This window comes from Parasteatoda tepidariorum, chromosome 9 (genome assembly GCF_043381705.1).
Source record: "Parasteatoda tepidariorum isolate YZ-2023 chromosome 9, CAS_Ptep_4.0, whole genome shotgun sequence".
Lineage (NCBI taxonomy): Eukaryota > Metazoa > Arthropoda > Arachnida > Araneae > Theridiidae > Parasteatoda > Parasteatoda tepidariorum.
In genome coordinates, this window is record NC_092212.1 from 41,706,754 (window position 1) to 41,729,411 (window position 22,658).

The 22,658-nt window shown below is 27.5% G+C and overlaps 3 protein-coding genes across 4 annotated transcripts in view; 1 reads left to right on the top strand and 2 right to left on the bottom strand.

The window, feature by feature from the left end:
* The window catches only part of LOC107438443 (aspartyl/asparaginyl beta-hydroxylase), a 31,855-nt gene extending 16,756 nt beyond the window's left edge, over nucleotides 1–15,099 (bottom strand). Inside the window, exons 1-2 of one of the 2 annotated variants that reach the window (XM_043050168.2) lie at nucleotides 14,887–15,099; nucleotides 3,682–3,876 (exon numbers count right to left, since the gene is read on the bottom strand). In XM_043050168.2, coding sequence (XP_042906102.1) covers nucleotides 3,682–3,876; nucleotides 14,887–14,941 — 250 coding nt within the window. In that variant the 5' untranslated portion in view covers nucleotides 14,942–15,099. Of the gene's footprint in view, nucleotides 1–3,681; nucleotides 3,889–14,886 lie in introns of both variants that reach the window. The other variant, XM_043050167.2, reaches the window with a different exon arrangement.
* Nucleotides 15,100–15,355: 256 nt separating this feature from the next.
* On the top strand, nucleotides 15,356–17,542 carry LOC107438453 (fidgetin-like protein 1). Its single transcript, XM_016050753.4, has one exon. The coding sequence runs from the start codon at nucleotides 15,445–15,447 to the stop codon at nucleotides 17,329–17,331; it is 1,887 nt and encodes a 628-aa protein (XP_015906239.1). The 5' UTR covers nucleotides 15,356–15,444; the 3' UTR covers nucleotides 17,332–17,542.
* A 2,825-nt stretch (nucleotides 17,543–20,367) lies between these two features.
* The window catches only part of LOC107438452 (acyl-CoA oxidase 1), a 25,576-nt gene continuing 23,285 nt past the window's right edge, over nucleotides 20,368–22,658 (bottom strand). The window contains exon 14 of the mRNA XM_043050166.2: nucleotides 20,368–21,007. Within this exon, the coding sequence (XP_042906100.1) occupies nucleotides 20,954–21,007 (54 nt within the window). The 3' untranslated portion in view covers nucleotides 20,368–20,953. The remainder of the gene's footprint in view (nucleotides 21,008–22,658) is intronic.

Genomic DNA, 22,658 nt, shown 5'->3' on the forward strand with positions numbered 1-22,658 from the left:
GTGGGGAAAAAATTTCATCAAAATCTGCCTTACTTCTATAATATAAATTTATATTTTTCAAAACCACATCCCTATAAGAACTACATAAACATTTAAACACTTAATATAAAAAACAAACTAATCTATTTATTGTTGGTAGTTGAAAAAATAACATTTAAATGCATTTTTGTAATTAATTTGAAAAAGAATTACTCAGGGTTCCCACTCAATTTTCAAAAAAGAATTCAAGGACTTTTCGATGACTTTCAAGGACCTAAAATCAAATTATTCATGGATCCATTCAGTATTACAGTTAAGATAAAGTACATATCAACCAAATTTTACAATGTCCTCGAAGCAGAAATTGCACATTCTCAAAACACAATGCGTATTTAACAAAAAAAATTTTTTTTTTAATTTATCAGCTACTAATCCAAATGGTTGATAGTTATATTGCTGCTTCAAATCACATTAAAAAATCCCAATTGACATAAATTGACAACAAAAAAAACCCAACTAAAAACCCAACTCCAATTGACATAGGATACTAGTTAAAAATTTGCATCAGTGAAATTTTTTATGAAAAATTTAATGAAGTAAATTAAAATTAATGAAAAATAATATTACATTAAACAAGCATAATAAATAATTGATAAAGTAATTACACAGCTATTAAAATTTTTTTAATATGTTAAATCAAATTTTAGGATACAGAAAATGTATATAAATAGATAAAATATCAAAATATATCCACAGTGTTTTCACTACAGCGCGAGAACGCGAAAATCTCGCATATTTTTTTCTTTTCTCGCATTAAAAAATNCTACATAAACATTTAAATACTGAATATAAAAAACAAACTAATCTATTTATTGTTGGTAGTTGAAAAAATAACATTTAAATGCATTTTTGTAATTAATTTGAAAAAGAATTACTCAGGGTTCCCACTCAATTTTCAAAAAAGAATTCAAGGACTTTTCGATGACTTTCAAGGACCTAAAATCAAATTATTCATGGATCCATTCAGTATTACAGTTAAGGTAAAGTACATATCAACCAAATTTTACAATGTCCTCTAAGCAGAAATTGCACATTCTCAAAGCACAATGCGTATTTAACAACAACAAAAAAATTTTAATTTATCAACTACTAATCCAAATGGTTGATAGTTATATTGCTGCTTCAAATCACATTAAAAAACCCCAATTGGCATAAATTGACAAAAAANACTTTAAAAAATTCCAATTGACTCGAAAAAAAAAAACTCCAATTGACATAGGATACTAGTTAAAAATTAGCATAAGTGAAATTTTTTATGAAAAATTTAANTTCCATATGATGATGCAGCAAAAATATTCAATGCTTTAAAAATTAGAAGATATTAAAAATGTATTATAATTAAAGAAATGATTTTTTTCATGTCTCTTTGTATTTTTGTTTTTTAATTTTTAGAAATCTCACTTAACTTTTTGAAATCTCACCCTGTTTTTGAGAAAGGGTGAGAAATTCTCACCCATTTTTTTTCTGCGATGAAAACACTGATCCATTTAGCATACGTGTTTCAATTTTAATAACACATTATTGATTTTGTTACTTCAGAGTATCAGTAATGTATTTGGGGAACAATAAAATATATTGTAGAACAATATTTTATAGATAACTAATTAAAACTTACCAAGCTTTATTTTCTTTAAAATAGATCCATAAAATGCGAAGCGCAATTTCAAAAATTGTGTGAACATGCATTATTTTTAAAAAATCGCATTTATACGAATCTAGATTTACTATACGTAAATCAAAATTATAAGAAAGGTGAAGTAAGTCTCTGAAGATTGCATTAATCACGTATCACAATGTGCGATCTGTAAATCGAAATTGAATGCTGTGTATGTTTCTCAAATTGGCACAATATGATTAGCAAATGATATAAAACGCAAGAACTAACAGAATGTAAATCACAATATTGGATACATAAATCCCTTTAATGTGAATTCTGATGTGTGATTAGCTAATAATTTTCATGTGAAAAGTGATCATTATGTGGCAAATTGTAATTTGTGACTCGAAAGGAGCTTAATTTAGAACAGCTATGTGTGATTCATAAATCATTTTGATGAAAACTGTGAGTGGTAATTCTTAAATCTCTCATGTGAATCGTGATGTGTAATTCTTAAATCCTTCTAATACCATTCCAAATGCGCGATTTGTAAACTACTTGAATGAGTATTGTGATGCATGATTCTGAAATTACTTAAATATGTATCATATCATATGATTCAGAAATAACTTTAATTGAAATCATGTGTGACTGATAAATCACACGTGTGATTTATAAAATATTTTAATACGAATCCCAATGAGTAATTTGCAAATTACTTTAAAGCATCACTTGATATGTGATTCATTAATCACTTTCATTTGAATCGCAATAGTAAAAGATTTTACATGAATTCTGATCCATAAATCAAGAATCAGTTTAATGTTTATCACGATGTTTACTCATAATCCATGAAATCTAGAACTTAATTTTATTTATTAGCTGTAAAAACTAAATGTAAAAATCTGATTATAAATGATAATAAACTAATGACACTTCTAATAAAAATTAAAATAACAAATAGGATAACAATATTAGCCTGTCATAATAATGAAGTCAACACATTGAACATATTTCTAAATTGACGAAACACTATATATCATTCGGAAACTATGACTACAAAAACTAAAATTTGAGAGAAATTTCAGCTTTCTAAATATCAGAGATGAACAATAATCTGGTGCGAAAAATCTAGGAGAGAAAAATTTTGCATCTTCTTTAACCCCTTTTCACTTCAAGCATTAAAAATTGCATCGATCAGAATTTCTATAATTTTTGCTCGAATTTATTTATTATTTTTTACTGCTTTTTGTAACAAAGATCAGTATTATTTTAATCCCAAAGAAATCAAGTACTTTTCAAGTACCCTATAGCAAAATTCAAGGACTTTTCAGGACCATGATTTTTTTCATCAAAATTCAAGGACTTTCAAGGTTTTTCAAGTACTGTGGGAACGCTGTTTTCATGAATATGAAAATTAAGTTGTGAGAATGCAAGTACTTATCATGAATTATAAAAAATGAATTTTGCAAAAGAATCATTTTCAATATTTTAAATTTTTCATAAGGTGTATTTAGTAATTTTAAAAATTCTTTTTTGACTTGGGATTTATGCAAAGTGGGCTTTCTTGAGTTTTGAATTTTATTGAACGGACTTAAAAAGGGCTGACTTTTTGTAGATTGATCCCTATTTCTATTATTGGTGCGAAATTAATGATCAATTCAAAATCTGTAAAAGTCGCCCGGTGGCTGAGCGGTAGCGCTTTGCGCTATCGTGCCACAGGTCTCTATTCGATCCTCGGGCCGAGCAAGGTTGACTCAGCCTTTCATCCCTTCAGTGGGTCGATAATTGAGTACCAAGCATGCTTGGGAAGTAAACACTGGGGGTTTCACGTTTAGATGACCACCTGACCGGAACATCTGCTCCTGCACCCCAGAGCCCAAGGTCAAAAAAACTGAGATGGGCACAGTAGGCCTGGCCCTCTATGGGCTGTCGCGCCACTGAGTTTAGTTTAGTTTTCAACTAAAGATTTTAGTAAAACTAAAATCGTTATCACACAAATAAAATAACATAAAATCTTATGTATAGTTAGAAAGCATACTTACTCTCAGTTCCATGCAAAGAAATGAATATAAAACTCATTGACAAAACTAGACCAGAAAACAAAAGAACAAAGACTATTTTGGCGAAACCACTTGGTTGATGTGCAGTTACTATAATCTCTTCCTCAACTTCTTGATCAGAATCTTTACTTTCTGACCGAGTGCTCATAAAAATTTGGTCCTCTGAATGCATATCATCTGAAAAATGAACTAAGCACAATTATCAGATAATCCATACAACAATGAATAAATGAAAAATTGTAAAAAAGTTAATAAATCATAAGAAAGTAAAAATATTGAGGACATCTTGAACTTTTACAGGTATTAACTCAAGTCCCAGGTCTGTCAGTTATTTTTCACTAATGAGAATTAAAATCTCAAAAGAAAAACAGGTAAGTATCATTTATTTTAAAAACACTTTCATTTTCCATACTTAAGTAACAATGCAGAAATATATACGATAAATCTTTAAATCAGAAATGGTTTTTCCATAGTAAAAAATACTTTATTAATAGCTAGCTATAATAGCTTTTTATAAGCTAAAGGGTTCCGTAGGAATGCAAGGTTTCCATTAAAATTTCTCAAAAAACAATTATTTTTTGTAAGAATAACACGAAAAGCACAAATTAACTGATAGTTTTTATACATACCTATCATTTTTGTTAAGAAAATTTTCACATGCTTAACTTACTGCTGAAATCGAAAATTATTACAAAAATTCCAACTTAAATAAAATTGCTAATTGTAACTTATAATTATAAAATGATTAGAAAAAAAGCTAAGGCTGTGTTTTTTTTTCTATATTGTTAGAATGTAAAATCCAAACTAAATATTTTACATAATATTTACAATAGCCCATTTACTAGTATGAATAAATTTACTAAGTAAATGACATATACTTAAGTATTAGAAATTATCTCATAAACAGAAATAATAATTAAAAAAAAGTCAGCTAGTGCAAACATTTTTCATACAAATTAATTAGCAGTTTAAAAATGAGTTTGCTTAAGAAAGTGCTTAATAATGTCATCCTAACTATTACTAATAATCAAGGCTATATTGTAACAATAGGATTTAAGATTTACTTTGCGTTTGTTGGTATGACAATCAGTTACAAGAGCAATCATTATTTTTGCTTTTCAAGCTTTGAGTTCCTTCATTTTCACAATAGTACTTAAGAAAGAAAAATTTTACTTTTCCATACTATGTTTATGAAAATAAATATTCCATTTATACTAAAAAAATAAAAAACAGGAAAAAAAGAAAACGCCCTTAAAATTAAAGCAAGAAATAAACTCAGCTTAATTCAATATTGTAAGCAAATTTTGAAACAAAAATAGTGTTCAAATCAAGAGAATTCTATTTAAACAAGCATAAATTTAGCTGATAAAGCGTTTTTTTTTTTTTTTTCCCTCGGTAAGGTGATTGTTAAAATGCTTTATTAAAGAAAAAATGTGAATAAACACACATCAATAAATCTTAATCTTATACTCCTCACATCAAAGACTTTTTTTTACGACGTTAAAAAAAGTCTTTGATATACGTTACACTCAAGTAACTCAAATTGCCATATAGCGAGGAAGGAAAAAAAAAAAAAAACTTGGAATGATAAATTTGAAAGCAAATTAAAATCGCAATGCGGCTATTTACATAATAAAAAACAGTGGCGTAAATACACCCCCATAAACATCGCGGCCACGAGGGGGGGGGGCGAGCCCCAGAAAAATGACGCTATTAATTACAATAAAAATATTTTTTCATTTATAAAACTTCTTTAATTCATTTTACATATAATAATAACCTATAAATAACTAAACTTTAAATACAATTATTGTAAAATAGAGAGTTATTTTTATTTCAATCTATTGTAAGACGCTGAGCTCATAAATTTTAAAAAAAGCTAACGAAAATCCGTGAGAAATTCGCGTACATTTGAAGAAAAAATAACCGTTATATTCTTCTAAAAACACAAATGAGCGGTGTTTCATCACATCTGAAAAGCGGTTGACGAATCAGTTTTATATTTGTAATGATGCAATTTAATAATTGTGTAGATAGGTGCTGCAATATGCGTAATGTGTTGCGATTTACGAATTTACACAAATCAGTTCCAAGTACAATACACGATAATCAATTGCTAATAAATTGCGATAAAGTGAAAAATCGATCGCTCGAAAGCGCTTGCTTCGAAATTCATATAGGTTTGAACGCAGCAACCGTGATACGAAGTTTAAGGTCTTTATTTAATGAATGAATTTAAACATTTTTGTTAATAATTTAAATTGTCTACTAGGTTATACGAGTTCATCGAATATTTAGACTTTAAAATCCTTAAATGCATTTTTATCATACGAGCCAAAATGTATAATAAACAAAAGTAATTAAAAAAAATTCTAAACAGAACAAAAGAAGTTTCTGAATCCTTAATTTTTTTAGCGCGGACTTGTATTATTTAAATTTTTCACAAGGTGCGGATTTAATATCAAGTAATGACGCTGAACACGTTTAACGTATCTTCGAAACGCGAATAGTCCTATTATAAATTTTGAGAAAAACTTTCGACCAAGATTTCTTTAACAGTTACAAAGACTTAGATGAAGGGTATAACTTCCAGAAAACACAAAATTTCAATTAAAAAAAAACTTTGCTCAAGCAATTTATTGACTCTTGCAATTAGTTTCAACACTTTCGTCGTCACCTAATTTTGAGGAAATTTGTTAGAAATTCCCTGATTTTTTTTATATTGCTTATTGTAAATACCTGCATATATTTCTTTAAAATTAGCAGCTTTTTTTTTTTTTTTAAACATAAAACCTAGTTATTGGTTTACCTTCTATTTGGCTTTATTTGTACTGTATCTAAAATCTAAGTCGCTCCGAAACATTTCATTGCCATTATATTTGATAAATATTTCTACAAAAATCACTTTCCAATTCTGCTACACTTAAATAACCTTGCTTTTTTGCTCTACTGATTACAAAAAATAATAGTACAAAATATACAAAATAATAGTAATACAATATAAATAGTACAAAAAATAGGGCTGACTGAGGGGTAGAGTAGAGAAGAATATATCGACTGCAGAAAAGAATTTTTCTTTACTTATACTAAGTTTTCCACAAACGGCGTTTGTATATATTATACATATGTGAACTAACAAATATATAGGATTGTTTTTTCTTTCTTCCCAAGATGTAGCAAAAAGTATTGAATAGTTTATAACTGAGCAGCAGTTAGAGGGAAATTAAATTAATCTTCCACATAACAAATGGTCTTATTATAAATTTTACGAAACCAACTAACCAACATTCTTTTAAATTATTATATATGTATAGGACTATTTTTTTACCAAAGATAAAGTGAACATTGATGATTAGATTATAATTTATTTATTTTTTAAAAAAAAGTAGGTTTTGGGACGCGAGCGCTTCACTGCCCTGCAATATAAAATATTTAGCAGTTCAATTGGTAATATAAAAACATACCACCAAATAATATACCTTATTATATTTTACAAAAATTGAGAGTTTTGATAGTCAATGGCAATTTTTTATTTGCACGACGTGTATAAATGTCATAAAGACCGTAATAGAGGATTTGATTTGGTAAAACGTGCATTAAACATACATAAAATAATCATCAAGGGGAAATACAGAAACGTCCAGTCACGTGATTGGTAGTGATTCTTCAGGAAATTTTGTGTAACGATAAATCTATCCTACTTTTTTATCCCTTGCGACAAATCTGCTACAAAAATAGGAGAATTGTTTATCGTGCAACAATGGGAAGCCACGATCGAGAAAGAAAAATTATTAAAATAAAAAACCCTACTCGCAAAATCTTTTCACAAATTCAATAAATGTAAGAAAATTTTTCTACCAATTTAATTTTTCTTGTATTATGAATTACTGAAATAAGAAAATTGCAATTGTAAATATATTACTCTTGGGGAAACGCGCTCCATTTTCGCTATTTATCGAAGCCTTGTCGCCAAGGAAAATTAAAAAAGCCTTAGTTTAAGTGCCTTACACTTGAAGCAATGCGATGATTTTAAACTAATCTTGCCATGATGAATTTTTATGGACTTTAGAATAGACAAATAACTTAAATATTTTAAAAGTTATTAAACTTTCTTAAAAATTGCCAATTTGGCGACATTTTCCCACCCAGATGAAAGTTATCAAAATCACTACCTTATTTTCAATTTTTGTGCATTTTTATGAGCCCAAGTAAGGCAGCAGTGGAGTAAGATTTTAGATATTAAAAAATTAGACCACAAACGCTTCTCATTTTCACAAAACATATTGACGTTTTGCGCCATTTTCAAAATAAGAGTAGACAGCGCTGGTTTTAGATAGGCTAAACTTGACCCAACAGTCATGAATTGCAAACTTACAGCAGTTATAAAAATAACATATTATTCGCAATAAAGCATCATTTCATAATACGACGGAGCCTCCGAAAAACAGCCTTAAGAATACAAGCTGTAAGGGGTCTCGCTGCTGTACGGTGTCTTGGTACTAAAATTTCATAAATGAAATAATTATTATAGTTGTATGGAAAAAGGGTAAATGAATTAAGTAAGCCTTTAAGCATAAAATGGAACTCTATTTTAAGAACTTGGATCAGTTTTGTTTTTTAATCTTGGTTGTCTGCCAAATTGAAGATGCCTGCAAGAATAAACTATCTCCTTTAATTAAAAAAAAGAAAAATGTGTTTCGTGCTCCCGAAGAAATTTGAAAAGCTTAAGATTTTTCTGGTTCTTTTTCTTTTTTCTTTCCTTACATGATAGACGCGTTACTGCCAATACATAAATTTAAATATAAAATAATTTTATCGAAGACTAAAAGTAAAGACGCATTTTCTATTATTTAAAATCACAGATAATTTCTTTAAAAAAAGAAAGAAAGAAAAGGACGATAAACGAGAAAAATTTGCAGTGGGAATCTACTTCGGCTAGAAAATTCGATTGCTGTTAAAAAAAATAAATTCACATATTTACTGAAAAAAATGCATTATGTATACCAATTTCCGGAGTACGGTCAAATTTCCTTAAAAAAAAAAAAAAAAAATCAGGAGTGAAATACGACACGAATTAAAAGAAAAATACTGATTCCGAATATTTACAAGAGAGGACTTCGCGAATATTCAGAAGGGAAAAGTAACATATGAACAAGCGCAAATTTTAGTCCCAAAAAAAAAAAAATTTGAAAACGCAACAGACGTTGTATTAAAATATAGATTCTGAATATTATTATAGTGTATGATGCACCTCCAAGCCAAATACCAACAGAAAAAAAAGAGCACAAGCAAAACTGATAATGAAGCACTGCGGAATCAAGCTAACTTAAATTTATTTGGAAAAAAAATAAGCGACACGCAAATAAAAAATATAGATTTTGAATATTTACTAGATGTAGAATTTTTGTCAGATGTTACCAGAGAAATTAAGATTTTAAATACTTATCAGAAATAAAGATTCAATCAGACGTTAACACTGTAAATCAACATTAAATATTAGAAAATTAGGGTGAAAAGTATTAGGCTAGCACTAATGCAGTTAGTTCTTAGAATAATCAGTTCGAATTGTCCAGAGATTTTGACTTTCGATCTAATATCTCTTTATTTTAATCAATAGCTCATCCAGAAATTTACTTTTGAGCACAAATGCTAAGACGTACATTCACTGTGTTTTCATTTGAAATGATTGAAACCCCACTCTAAAAAATTTGACTTAAGAAGTAATGAACTACTCTATTTCAAATTTTAAATACACATTGGTATGAAGGAATATTGATACAAATATGTATATACTGATTATTTTTTAAGGAACAGTACCATTAAAATTTATTAAATATTGATCTAAATTCAATCCGCGGTGCAAAGCTATTCAGTGCTCTATAAATAGAATTCTACTGGAAAAATCGTTAGAACTTTTTTTTTTTCTTTCAGAAAAAATAAGTCTAGTATATTTTACTATTTTTGGAATAAAATTTGCTCTTATACTACTTAAGTAGAGCAAATAATAGTTCTTTAGCTTATTGTTAGTTCTTTTTAAAAGTAGCCTGATACATATATGCTGTACTAAATAATGTCCTGGTTTTTCTCTTTAGCCCACTAAGAGGTCTGCAATTTTTCTAATTAAATAAAATGCAATGCAATGCAAATATTGCAAATGACTGCCGCATATTTTTCGGTAAAATAGTTTTTTTTAACACAAAATATTATTAAAATGAATAAAATCATAATACAATACAAATTTGTTTAAGCTGATAACTAAAAATTTTAAACATAAACTGAAATCTTAAGTACGAAACTTAGACCAGCATTATTCCATTTAAATGCTTTTCCTTGTAATAAGCAATTTAAAAAAAAATTCAGAAAATGAATTTTGTACTTAATTTTAAGCATTTTTAGAACAATTTGCTCACATCCATTTACTTTTGCGGATATTTTTGCAGGAAAGCTATGATATCTAAACATTCAAAAATTATATATTTATGTTCAGGTTATCAGATTCCTATTAAAATTTAAACTTAAAAGTAGAAAATTTTTAAAAAAAATTTTATTTGGTTCTGATCAAACTAAAACTATATTTATACAATAAATAATAAAAAAAATAAACTTTCATAAATATTATTTTAAAAAAATAAATAATAATAATAATTTAAACTGTGGTTTAAAACAGGTGAAAAACCATATTGGTTTTAACCTGGAGATTAGTATTTAGCAGCCAACCCAGCTAAGTACTAATGTCAGAGATTCCAAAGTACACTGAATAGTAGACTGCCTTGCCTACTATGATGCCCAATTAAAAAAAAAAAAATAATAAATATTTTATTTACAAAGTTAACATTGAAATTTAGGTGCACAGAGGTGACCTACATTCACCGAGAACTTATAAATGATAAATACATTTTACCAATTTCCAATCGATATTAACCAACTAATTGTTTGCAGTCAAAAGAGGACCTTTCATCTAATTTTTTCCTGACAAAAAAATCACTTTTTCAAACATTATTCAATGAGAAAGTTGTGTATTTATGTAAACTTCTTCAATTGTGAAATTTTCAGTTATACTCATATTATAATTAAACTTCTTTGAAATTAACTAGTAATAACTAAAGTAGCCTAATGAAATTAAAAGAAAATTCAATTTAATGAATTTTGTATTTTTTTTATAAAATATTATTAACTAATAGTTTATACCACACCTCACCATACAATGGATTCAGATATATAATTCTCTTTTTATACATCTCTAAGAAATAAAAAATACAGTAATTTAAAAATTTTCATTTTTTTTTATATCATTGCAATTAAAGGTCATAGAATTTCCTTTATACCATGACACCTGATTAATAGTTTTTTAATATTTCTCCAGAGTAAAATAATAGAGATTGAGAACCAAGATTTTTGTGCAAACAATAAAATTTAACAATGAAAAGAAAAGAACTTTAAAAATGATAAGAGATTTTTTTTTATTGTTAGATTAATTGTTTTATAATAGTTTTACAAACAAAGCTTCCCTCATACCTGATATAATTGTACGTAAGTAACATATGCCAGTAAATAATAATAATAACATGCAGATATATAGTATGCTGAACAAAAAGCAAGGTGCATCTATTTATTTCCAAAATAAATATGTAATTCCTTAAAATATAATACCATTGACAAACCTATTTACTATGTTTCAAAATTACTTTCACCTGCCTGTAATGTACTGCCATATTTATATAAGTCTCAGAAGCAACTTTTAAAAATCTCAGTGAAAATAATCCAAGTTTTGGTCAAATTCTGATTTTTTTTCCAATGACTTTGAAATTATTAAACCCTGTTTATTTGTCAAATTTTTTTTCGTTTCAGTAGTTTTGGCGATAAATTATTCTCTACACTGAGTGGTCTGTAGTCGCCTGCTACAAGTAGCAAAACTACTGTTCTATTGGTGATCAAAATGGGCTATAAGTGGAATTGAGCAACACTCTCTTCCTATAGTAACACTTAACATGCTTTCACCATAGAGCATGGAGAGTCACAGGAGAAGGAAGTATGTCAGCTTCTATCTTGATTTTTAAATTGAATAAAAACTTTTAAGTTGCTAAACTATATGGAACTGAAAACTACATTGAACATAAATCTAAAAGAAAACGTAGTGGAAATTTTAAAAAAAATATTTTTGACAAGTAAATACGATAAATATTAAGATAGGGAGAAATATTACAGTACATTCCTATACAACTGAGAAGAGGAGGAGAGGGAAGGGCGGAGGGTCAAGACATGGAACCGGTCTTCTCCCCAGACGGCATATTTGACCGTTGTGATCGCGAATTTCAATCAATACTTTTTCCCTTAGTATGTAGCATAGTGAGCTGCTCTTTAAAAAAAAAAAAAGTAGTGTAACGAGAAGTGCGAAACAAAAAAACAGTAATTTGTAGTAATTCCAGAGAACTACTTTTAATATTTTAATAAAAAAACATGGATCAATTGAAACAAATTTCTTGAATATGATTAGTACAAATCTTTGCTGGTCTATTAATGGACGCCGCAATGAGAATGTCTTTAAGGCCGAGCATTAATAAGAATTAGATGCTACAAATATTTAAACTGCCCATTATGAATTCTAATTTATAAATTTGGCCATACCTTAAAAGGTGAATGTACGTACACTCACAAAACATTGACGTTATATCAATGTGAAGGGAATTTTTTATGTACTTTATATGAGGAAATAAAAGAGTATTAAACACAAAGCATTTTCAAGCATTTTTTAATTTAAATACTTACTATTGAGAAAGGCATAAAAAGTTGAAAGTTAAAAGAATAAATATGTAAAAATGGTTCAGAATAACAAAGTGGCATATGTAAACATGAATAAACATTTCTTAATAATTCATGTTTAAATGAGCCAAATTATAATTCAAAACCATTTTGAACATGGGTGTAAAGTTCTCATGGTGCAAGTTTTCTAGAGCATGGGTGCATTCACAAGAACATGGATGCAAGTTCTCTAGCAAAGTTCGTCTCTTAATAGAAGTGAAGTTGTCACTTCACTTTGAAAGTAGTTTATAGTGACTACATAAAAAAGCAGTTGTAGTTAATTACATTTGTAATAAAGTAGTTATAGTTAAATACAAAAATAATAAAATTTTTTAACCACTATCCATACTGTTTGAACAAATATCTTGCTGAATTTTTGTTATTTACAATGAAAAATTTACTATAGGAAGAAGGTTTAAGGATGCTGATGACATTAAGAAAATGCATCCCGAAAGAGAACTTGAAAAGTTATTTCTTAAACTTCTTACATCTAGGAATAAAGATGCATTTACATCAGCTAGAGGTTACTTCAAAACATATCTGGTTATGTAATTCCTGTATGCTTACATATAGGTAATGTATGTAAGTTATATTAACATGTTCAGAAGTGATTAGATCAATCCAGGAAATTAATAGTTGTACTAACTTCTTTAGATTGAAGATACAATAGTAGAACCTGTCATAATTAACCAAAAGAAAAAGACTTGAGACACATAAACTGATTAGGTAAATTAAGGATTGCATTGTCTTTATATTTTTCTTTTTCTGCAGATTCTATTTAGAAAATTCTAAGTTGACTTATGTATGTAAATTCTAAGTTGACTAAGTACTACTTATGATTTCTCTAAAATTATTGTTTTATTATTTTTTAAGTGGTTATTGTATTTTCTGATCTCTGTTTCAAACTCCGATTCGAATTTAAATTTCACTTAGAATTTTAATGTTACCTATCTCTTAACATAACATTTAAATAATATTAATAGTATCTCATAAGTAAAATCATAGGTAAAATAACTACATTATTTCTCAGGAATTAACAAGAAAATTTATGAAAGAATTGCTATAACTGCAAATTATATTCATAGCTGAAACAAATTGAAGTTTCAGATTTTTTTGACATATAAAAGCCAAAAGGAAATAAGCATACATTTTTCAAATCTGATTTTTATGTAAAAATGTTATTTGGGTAATTAGAAAATTGACCCCAAACATAACATGATGAAAACATGTTTAGAAAACAATTTTATTGCACTAGGCTGAAAAAAATCCCAAAAAAAGATTAAGTTTTTCAGTATGTTACAATCTTTTCTTTAATAAATTTAGCAATTTATAAACAATTTTTCTATTCTAAAATATAACATTTTGTTTTTTGTAATCCCTAAAAACAAAAATCAACATCATATAATTAATGTCATAGTATTTAAGGTTAGAAATGTTTTAAATTTCTGTAGATTGCCCACAATCATCTACTAACGCACTTGTTCCATAGTCAATGATGAGATAAAAATAAAATTATGAATAATTATGGCACTAAAACATTTGTTAAGATCAAAAGTATATCCATTGGAAAAAAATTATCTTTCCAATTTAAATTACAATTTACATTTCCTTATCATACTGTGTCTTATGTCCTTAATAGTAAAAAAGTATTACATACAGAGGTCTCTGCTTATTGCAATAGTTAATATTATCAATTATTTATTGTTAGTATAAGAACTCAGCGGGAATTTAGTAAATTTATTTGTATCCTAAACTCAATGCTTTCTGTGATCATAACATTGTTAAATATTATAGTATTTTTATTATTCTTTCTAAAATCTTTAAATGGACAAAAATGTGGTGATTAGCTGTTAAGGCCACTGGATAATTTTCTTCATGGGTCAGAGGAGAAGTGTCTTATCTGAACAGAGAACATTATATACCTTGTTAGCATAGAGTCGGACGATTTGGGTAATAAATATAGAACTGATTAAGACTAAAAATAAAGATCGATATTTTAAATATTTATAACTGGTAACCGAAAATGTGAAATGCAATTAAAGTGTTGAGTAAAATACCACTCTGATTACTTTAAGAAACACGAGAGACAGATAAATGAGCTTCATAAGAAAATTGTAGATGATCAACAGTTAATTATTTTTTCAATTTTGAATAATATTTATAATTTCAGGGAAATATACATTACGTAAATATCAAGGGAATTTTTTTTTTAATTATTTATTATGTGCGGCTTAATATAGTAAATTTATCTCTAATTTCGTGATTCGTTTATTGTTATCAATCGGTTAATATTATCAACATTGTAATGTCCAAGAGTGAGCACATTAAGCGATGACTACTGTTTCATATTTAAGTTCATGGCAAGTTTATTTTCGAAAATATATTTACCTTTTCTTTGAGAATCTTTCCTTTTCTTTCTTCTTCTAGGTTCTTTATCAGCCATTATAATCTTATACTTACACTGAAAAAGTGTATTTAGTGTTTTTCTAAAATTATAACGCAATTTTATCTTCTTTTGTTTAAGTACACTTCTCTCATTACACTTCGTAAAAAATAGAAATTATAAAAATAAAAAAGATATCAAAAGTTTACTTTGAAAAACAACTTTAACTTCTTCTTTCAACCGGTATTACATCGAATAGAATTATACGGTAACATTGAAAGCGTTCAGATTATTTCAGTTTTGTTTCGTTTATGTGCAAATTTGTATGATAGAAACAGCAATATGAGTTCAAAAAGTTTTTAAAGTGTATTTAATAGAGTTTACGATTTGCCTCTATAGTTATGAAAAATATTTTAATGCTAAGCATTAAAAATTTATTGATTTAAAAAAATATTTTAAATTTTAGTTTGTTAACTGTTAGGTTATGAAATTATGTCGAAACTATTAGCTACTCTTAAACAGTTTCAAATCAAATTATAATACAACTCTAATGGCAGCATCCCATGTGCATTTTGACCAATCAAAAATCTAAACAAACAGAATTAAATCAAAACCCGCTCATTTTTATATTTGATTATGTTGAGAGAATAAGATATTGCGTTATTATTCATTTCAATATAGCTTGTTCTAATATGAATCTTGATTCTTCCAAAAAGCTGAATGAGACATTATATACAGATTCTCATTTTCGTTTACTAAGACGAAAAAATAATCCCACCGAAGCAATAGATGAATTGCGCAACCTTATAAGACAAACTGATATCCACTGTTCGATTCAGAATATCAATAAAGATAGCACTGAGAAGTTGAAGAATCAGTTTATTTCAGAATATACATCTATAATCGATAAACAAGAGCAAGAAGGATTGTTGCCTGTTGTTCCGGATGATGGAAGTTGGGTTCGGTATTTAACGAAAGATAAAAATCCTCAATTAGAAATGCAAAATGCTTTGAAAACTTGTGTTCAGTTCGTTGAAAATAGTTTATTTGCTTATAAGTCAAAAAATTTGAAAGATAACTCACCTGCTTATCACAGTTCTCACACATCAAACAATTTTAAAATGTCTGCTTATCAACCTCAATCTGATAGTTTAAAACTTAAACAAAAACCATTATTTTTTAAAGCAAACTCTATTAATAGTAATGAAACAGACACATCAACTTCGAGTGTGAGGCAAAATACAAACTATGATGCAAAAAAATGGGATTCTAAAAATCAGTTTCACACCAAATACCCAGTTGCGGAAAACAGTTTTAAAAGAAAAGTTAGTGAAAGTAATGATTCTGCGTCCCGTTTCTCCAAAAAACAATTTAACCGTTCAAATAAGAATGAACAAGCTCAAAAAGATTCAATTAAAAATAGCTTTTTACCAGCAAGTTCTTTGTATAAAAATCCTTTGAAAAGAGCATGTGATGATAGAAAGCAAGAAGAATCTATGAGTTCATGTAATGCTGAAGAATCATCAGACATTAAAAATCATCCAACTCTAAAAAATTTTGATGCAAAAATTGTAAGCATAATTTTAAGTGAGATAATGGATTTCAGTCCCGATATAAAATGGACTGACATAGCTGGTTTAGAATTTGTTAAATCTACTGTTCAAGAAATTGTTATTTGGCCTTTGTTAAGGCCAGATATTTTTACAGGCTTAAGAGCTCCCCCAAGAGGTATCCTGCTGTTTGGACCACCCGGCACCGGTAAAACTTTAATTGGGAAATGTATTGCTACAGAATCAAATTCTACCTTTTTTTGTATAAGTGCTTCATCATTAGCTTCCAAATGGGTTGGGGAAAGTGAGCAGCTTGTTCGTGCTCTGTTCGCTGTAGCCCAACTGCACCAACCAGCTGTTATTTTCATTGATGAGATAGATTCATTGTTGTCACAACGAAGTGATCAAGAACAAGATCATACAAGGAAACTTAAGACCGAATTTCTTGTTCAATTTGATGGAGCCAAAACAAACGATGAAAGAAGAATTCTTGTTGTCGGAGCAACCAACCGACCTCACGAGTTAGACGAAGCTGCGAGGCGCAGATTTGTAAAACGGTTGTATGTGCCTCTACCGGAAGTGTCTGCAAGACTTCAGATAATAGAAAAACTCTTAGTTGCTCATCAGCATAATCTTTCGAAAGCTGATTTAGATGAAGTTTGCGATAAAACTAAAGGTTATTCAGGGTCAGATGTTGCTCATTTATGCAAAGAAGCTGCTATGGGTCCTATAAGAAGTATTGGCCCCGAGCAAATTAAAACAGTATCTCTTGATCAAGTGCGACCTATTGAACTAATAGACTTTCTTGATGCGTTGAAACAAGTTAGGGCTAGTGTTGCTCAAGAAGATTTAAATTATTATTTAGATTGGAATAAAAAGTTTGGTAGTTTTGCTATTTAAATACGCAAAAAAGCCATTTAAAATTTTTTAAATTATATAATCTTATTACTAAGCTCAAATTTTAAATATGTGTTAATTTTTTTTTTTTAAGTACGTATCAAAAACTGATTTGTATATTTGTTGAACATCTAAAGAAACTATATGGGCAAAATATATTTTCATGTCAAAAAAAAAAGAATTTAATAAACATTTATATCTGAATAATTTAAAATATTATGATAAATTATTTTGTTCTGAAGCAATTAGGTACCAAAAACTATTTAATTTGTCTTTTAACATATCAAAGTAAATGCTCACACGCAATTTTTAAAAAGCATATATCTGCAGCTTCTATGCATATATATATATTTATGTAATAGAACTTAAAAAGTGATATCTAGCTCATAAAATATTCAAATAAATTCTTAGAAATCAGAAGCTATTAGAACAGTAAAAATGAATATCCTTAAAAATTGTATTTAATAAAGTTTTTTTTTTTTTCAAATTGATATGCAATTACGGTAATTTTTGACGGTCATTAAACGAAACTGATACCCATATTATATTTTTAATGGAACTTGTAAAAAATGAGAATGGCATAAAACGTAATTAAATTGAAGGTCTTTTTACATCAAAATTTAACACTGTGACATTTTGTTTCAATTATAAATTTATATTGGAAGTTTAAGAGCAAGGCTTGCATAATCATCTTTGATAAGTGAATTCCTTTGCTTATTTAGTCAATGTATTTTTGAGTCCCACATACAAGGTGCATAACTAGATTTTTCAACAAAAGATAAGCCCTCAAAAAATATTTTAAGCACTTCTAAAAAAAAATAATGCAGCAATAAATTGTTTTCCCTACTTTGAAGCTCTATCTGCAAAAAAATAACAAATTTCAAAAACTCTTTTCAAATTTTTATATGATCATGTTAACTAAATAACTTGTTTTTAGCAACGAACTCTATTCTTGATTTTATTGGTCACCATAAAAGCATTCTATGCTTTATTTTAAATACTCAATATCCTTTTATTTTAGACGCTCTTTATTTACTTAATGTGGAGTTGCTCATTCAACTCTATAAATTAATTATTAGTTTATACAATTATGTACTTTAACATAAGGAAAATATTTAATAATGTTTAACTGTAATGTTTTTCTGCGATAAAACGTTCAAGGCAAATTCGAAAATGAAGTCTTGAATTGGGAGTATCTTGTAAAATGCTGTCAGAAATTCTTTACCATAAATCTTGCTCTGTGTAAACGCACGTGAGAAATCTGCCAGTAGTGCATCCAACATGTCAACCGATCTATACATTACGGATGTCAGTATGCCAAAACAGATTATAGTTAATTGACACTGTTGGAGAACCATGCTTTTTGTGTAATGTGTAATTCATGGTGATTCTAAAGGGAAAATATAATATTTTTAAAGGATACAATGAAGAAAAGCACCTTTAAGGACTTTTAAAAATCAAAAATACCTTTAAGCACTTTTTATACACACCCTGTAATATGTTTGTATTTGTTTTGCTAAGAATGAATGCAGTTAATGGCATACTTATCATTTCAGTGATATAACAAGTTTTAAATGTTTGAGACACGAATAAAACAAGTTTAAGAAATCTATTGTGAATGACATCAAGCTCTGAATGGATCATACTGTTTGAAGTTTCAATATTAAACTAATATGTAAATAAAATGAGTTTGTGTTAGCTGCATACTATCTCTTGACTGCATTGGAAACTTTGTGAAGATAATATTGGCTAAAATCAGTTTAATCTTTTTTTTTTTTTTAAGTTTCTAAATAACCCTAGTTTTACATGGAAATACAGGTGATGTTAAATGGAAAAACACCAGAATGGTTTCTGGATTACAATCCTGAATTTATTCCCGATCCGAAGAATGCCTATGTTAAACAAATTTTCGCAACTTAAAGAAAACACTCTTGCATTTTTATTAAAATATAGGTAATTGATAAAATTAAAGGTTTACAATCTTTTGAGTGTTAAAATAGAATACCTGCATCAGAAAACTGGCAAAACTTGGTAGTAGGCCAAATGTATAGGGTTTTAAGTCCTGATCACTATAGATTTTTACCAGTTTTGACCACAGAAATTCACTATTCAATTAATTTAATACTAATCAAATATATTTCACTAACCATGTTAAATCTAAAACAAGATTTGTTAAAAATTAAGTAACGATAACAAGTTTTATTGTTATCTTAAAACTTAATTGGTTTCAAATGGATCATTCATAACTTAGAAAGTAATCTTCCTATCAATGAACAGACTCAACACCCCAGTAGATATTATACAAATTCGGCAAATGTTATATCAATGTCTATAATCTTATTCATAGCTGCTCTGCTCATCAGATGTCTTGTGAGCTCATGTTTTATTTCTTTTTAAGAGCAAATTTATATTTTACAATTGCATAATCCAATTTAAAATCTTGAATATTCTTATTGTGTGAGCATATTTTATTAATAAGCTTCCTAAAATTGTCACTATGTTTTTATTAAACTGCACTATTACTTGTTAAGGTATTGTAATAAATAAAGATATTTATTAAAATTAAGATTGCTTTACAGTTTTGAGCAGTTAAAAATTACTTTTTTGTCCTGGTCAAAATTAGTTTTGGCTAGTGGTGAAAATTGCAACCCTGTTTAGATAAGTAAAAGAAAAGATTAGCAGAAACTTTTAACTTGATTGAAAAGGAAATTACTATTTTTCTTAACTGCAAGATTTATGGATCCATTGTACCAGTTTTTTACTATCAGATAAGGTATCTTTTACAGTACAAATAAATTTAAGGACACTAGCCATTGTAAAGCTTTGCCTACTGATTTTATAACATCCTAATTTATTAGTTTCATTAACTAAATTTCCAAGCTAAAAATGTATAAATGAAATCGATTAAACTGGGAGTTTTAAGCTGAAATGTATCGCAGTTAAATTTTAGGATTTAATCTTCCAAGTTTGTAACTAAAAAATTGTTAGAAGATTTTTAACAAAAATCAAATTTAACTTGAAACAAAAAATCCATTGAAATTAATACTTCTATAAAAACATTTTATTAAAAAACACAATATGTTTTTTTTTTATAGAAAAGAACAAAATGGAGTATATATATACAAAAATATAATAAATAATTAATGAAATAAAAATGATTAAACCAACAACCTTTAATAATTTGTAAATAATATAAAATTGCAATGCTATTATTATAAAGTAGCAAAGAGATTTAAAAATAAAATAAAAAAATGAGAATTTTTTTTATAACAGTGAAGCTATTCATAATCAAATGTTTCGACAATAAAATTTTCAAAATATTTTTTAAGTTTTAAACAAAAAATTTATTATCAATAAACACTATTTAAATGTATGCTCCAAAACTAATATTTTAAATTTTATATAATATTTAACGTTAAGGCAAATATTTTAATAGTATAATATTACAAAAACAAATTTATAAAATATATAAAAAATATTTATGTATGTAAAAAAATTGCACATTCTGAAATAAAATTTGTTTTCCAAAACTATATTTAGATCTTTCTAGTTTTGAAAAATAAAGCCTGTATGTAAAAGTTCTTGTTTATCAAATAATGAGAAATTTCGGGTTACAAGACAAATTTTATAGCTTTGATTTCATCACAGGCTGTAGATATTTATAGTATGATTCATGTACCTGAAACAGAAAAAAGGAATATATATATATCATGCCACTATACTGTATTATCATATATTGATCATTTTTCTTCATTACTTAAAAACTCCAAACATATAAAGAATATTGAAAGCAACAATAGAAAGATTACAAATTACAAGGGAAAATATTAAATCTGATATTTACATTAAAAAAATATCTGGACGTAATTTGTTAATACTTTCAACAGTATATGTATTTTAATCTGAATAAAAAAACATATCTTAAGAGTTCTTGATGCATAAATGAATAACGTGTAATTTTAAATTTAATATCTCTTTCCCACCTTGATGTAATGTAGTTTTTTTTAATAATTCAATGTTAATAATGTTTATTAATATCTTGATTAATGTTATTTTTAATTAAGTGTACATTTAAAGACTCTAGCCATTGTAAAGCTTTGCCAACTGATTTTACAACATCCTAATTTATTAATTTCATTAACTGAATTTCTAGCTAAAAATTTATAAATGAAATCTATTAAACTGGGAATTTTAAGCTGAAATGAATGGTATTTAAATTTTTGATTTAAACTTTCAAGTTTGTTACTAAAAATTGTTAAAAGATTTTTTTAAAAAAATCAAATTTAATTTAAAACATAAAAAGTCCATTGAAATTTATACTTCTATAAAAACATTGAAATGTTTATTAATATCTTGATTAATGTTATTTTTAATCAAGTGTGTTTAAATTATTAATCAGTGGGATATATGGCATATACCAAGTGGGGCTAATTTTATAGGTGTAGAATTGAAAAAGGACACAAAAGTGATTTGAAGTGTGCATTAAAATAAATAAATGAAAGTTATCTTTTTTAATTTTGCCCAATGTATGATTTCTTATTTTTTTAGAAGTTTTTTAACGGAAATATTTGTTGAGAAATGGGCAAATTTAATAATTTATTTCTAATGCCTGACTCCGAATTATTACGTTCTTCACTACAGAAAATGGCGTAAGTGTTGCCAATTTCACCTTACTCGGTGGGCTCTTATGAACCTGAGTCAAGCTGCATTATCCATGCCACAGTCACAGATACCTGTTCATATTGGTGCCCACATTCGATGAAGGACAAACACACAGACATCCATGTCACAGATACCTGTTCATATTGGTACCCACATTCAATAGAGGACAAACACACTGAGAGAGACATCCACGCCACAGTCACAGATACCTGTTCATATTGGTGCCCACATTCAATGGAGGACAAACACACAGAGAGAGACATCCATGCCACATCTTTTTTTTTTGTAAACTTAAAGTATTTAAGCTTATGAATTGTGTCAGTATATGTATTTCAGTTGTATGCATGATTTTGTGATGTTAAATACAGGGTTGGGTTTTTGACGTCAAAAAGTGGTTTTTGACATGACAAGGGTATAATACTGGTTTAAACCGTCAAAAACCCGTCAAAAATGTCAAAAACTGAAGTTTGCCAAGAAAATATATAAACTTCAAAACTACCAACAGTTGCCATGCATTATATTGAAATTTAATTATACTATAGGTAATCAGCAGGTTTTAAAATATTTTTTAATTAAAATTAAGGTAAAATAACAGATTTAAAATCTCAGAAATTTATATTCAAATGCATGTGCAGAAAAATTTTGCACAAAAATTGTTTAAATATTTA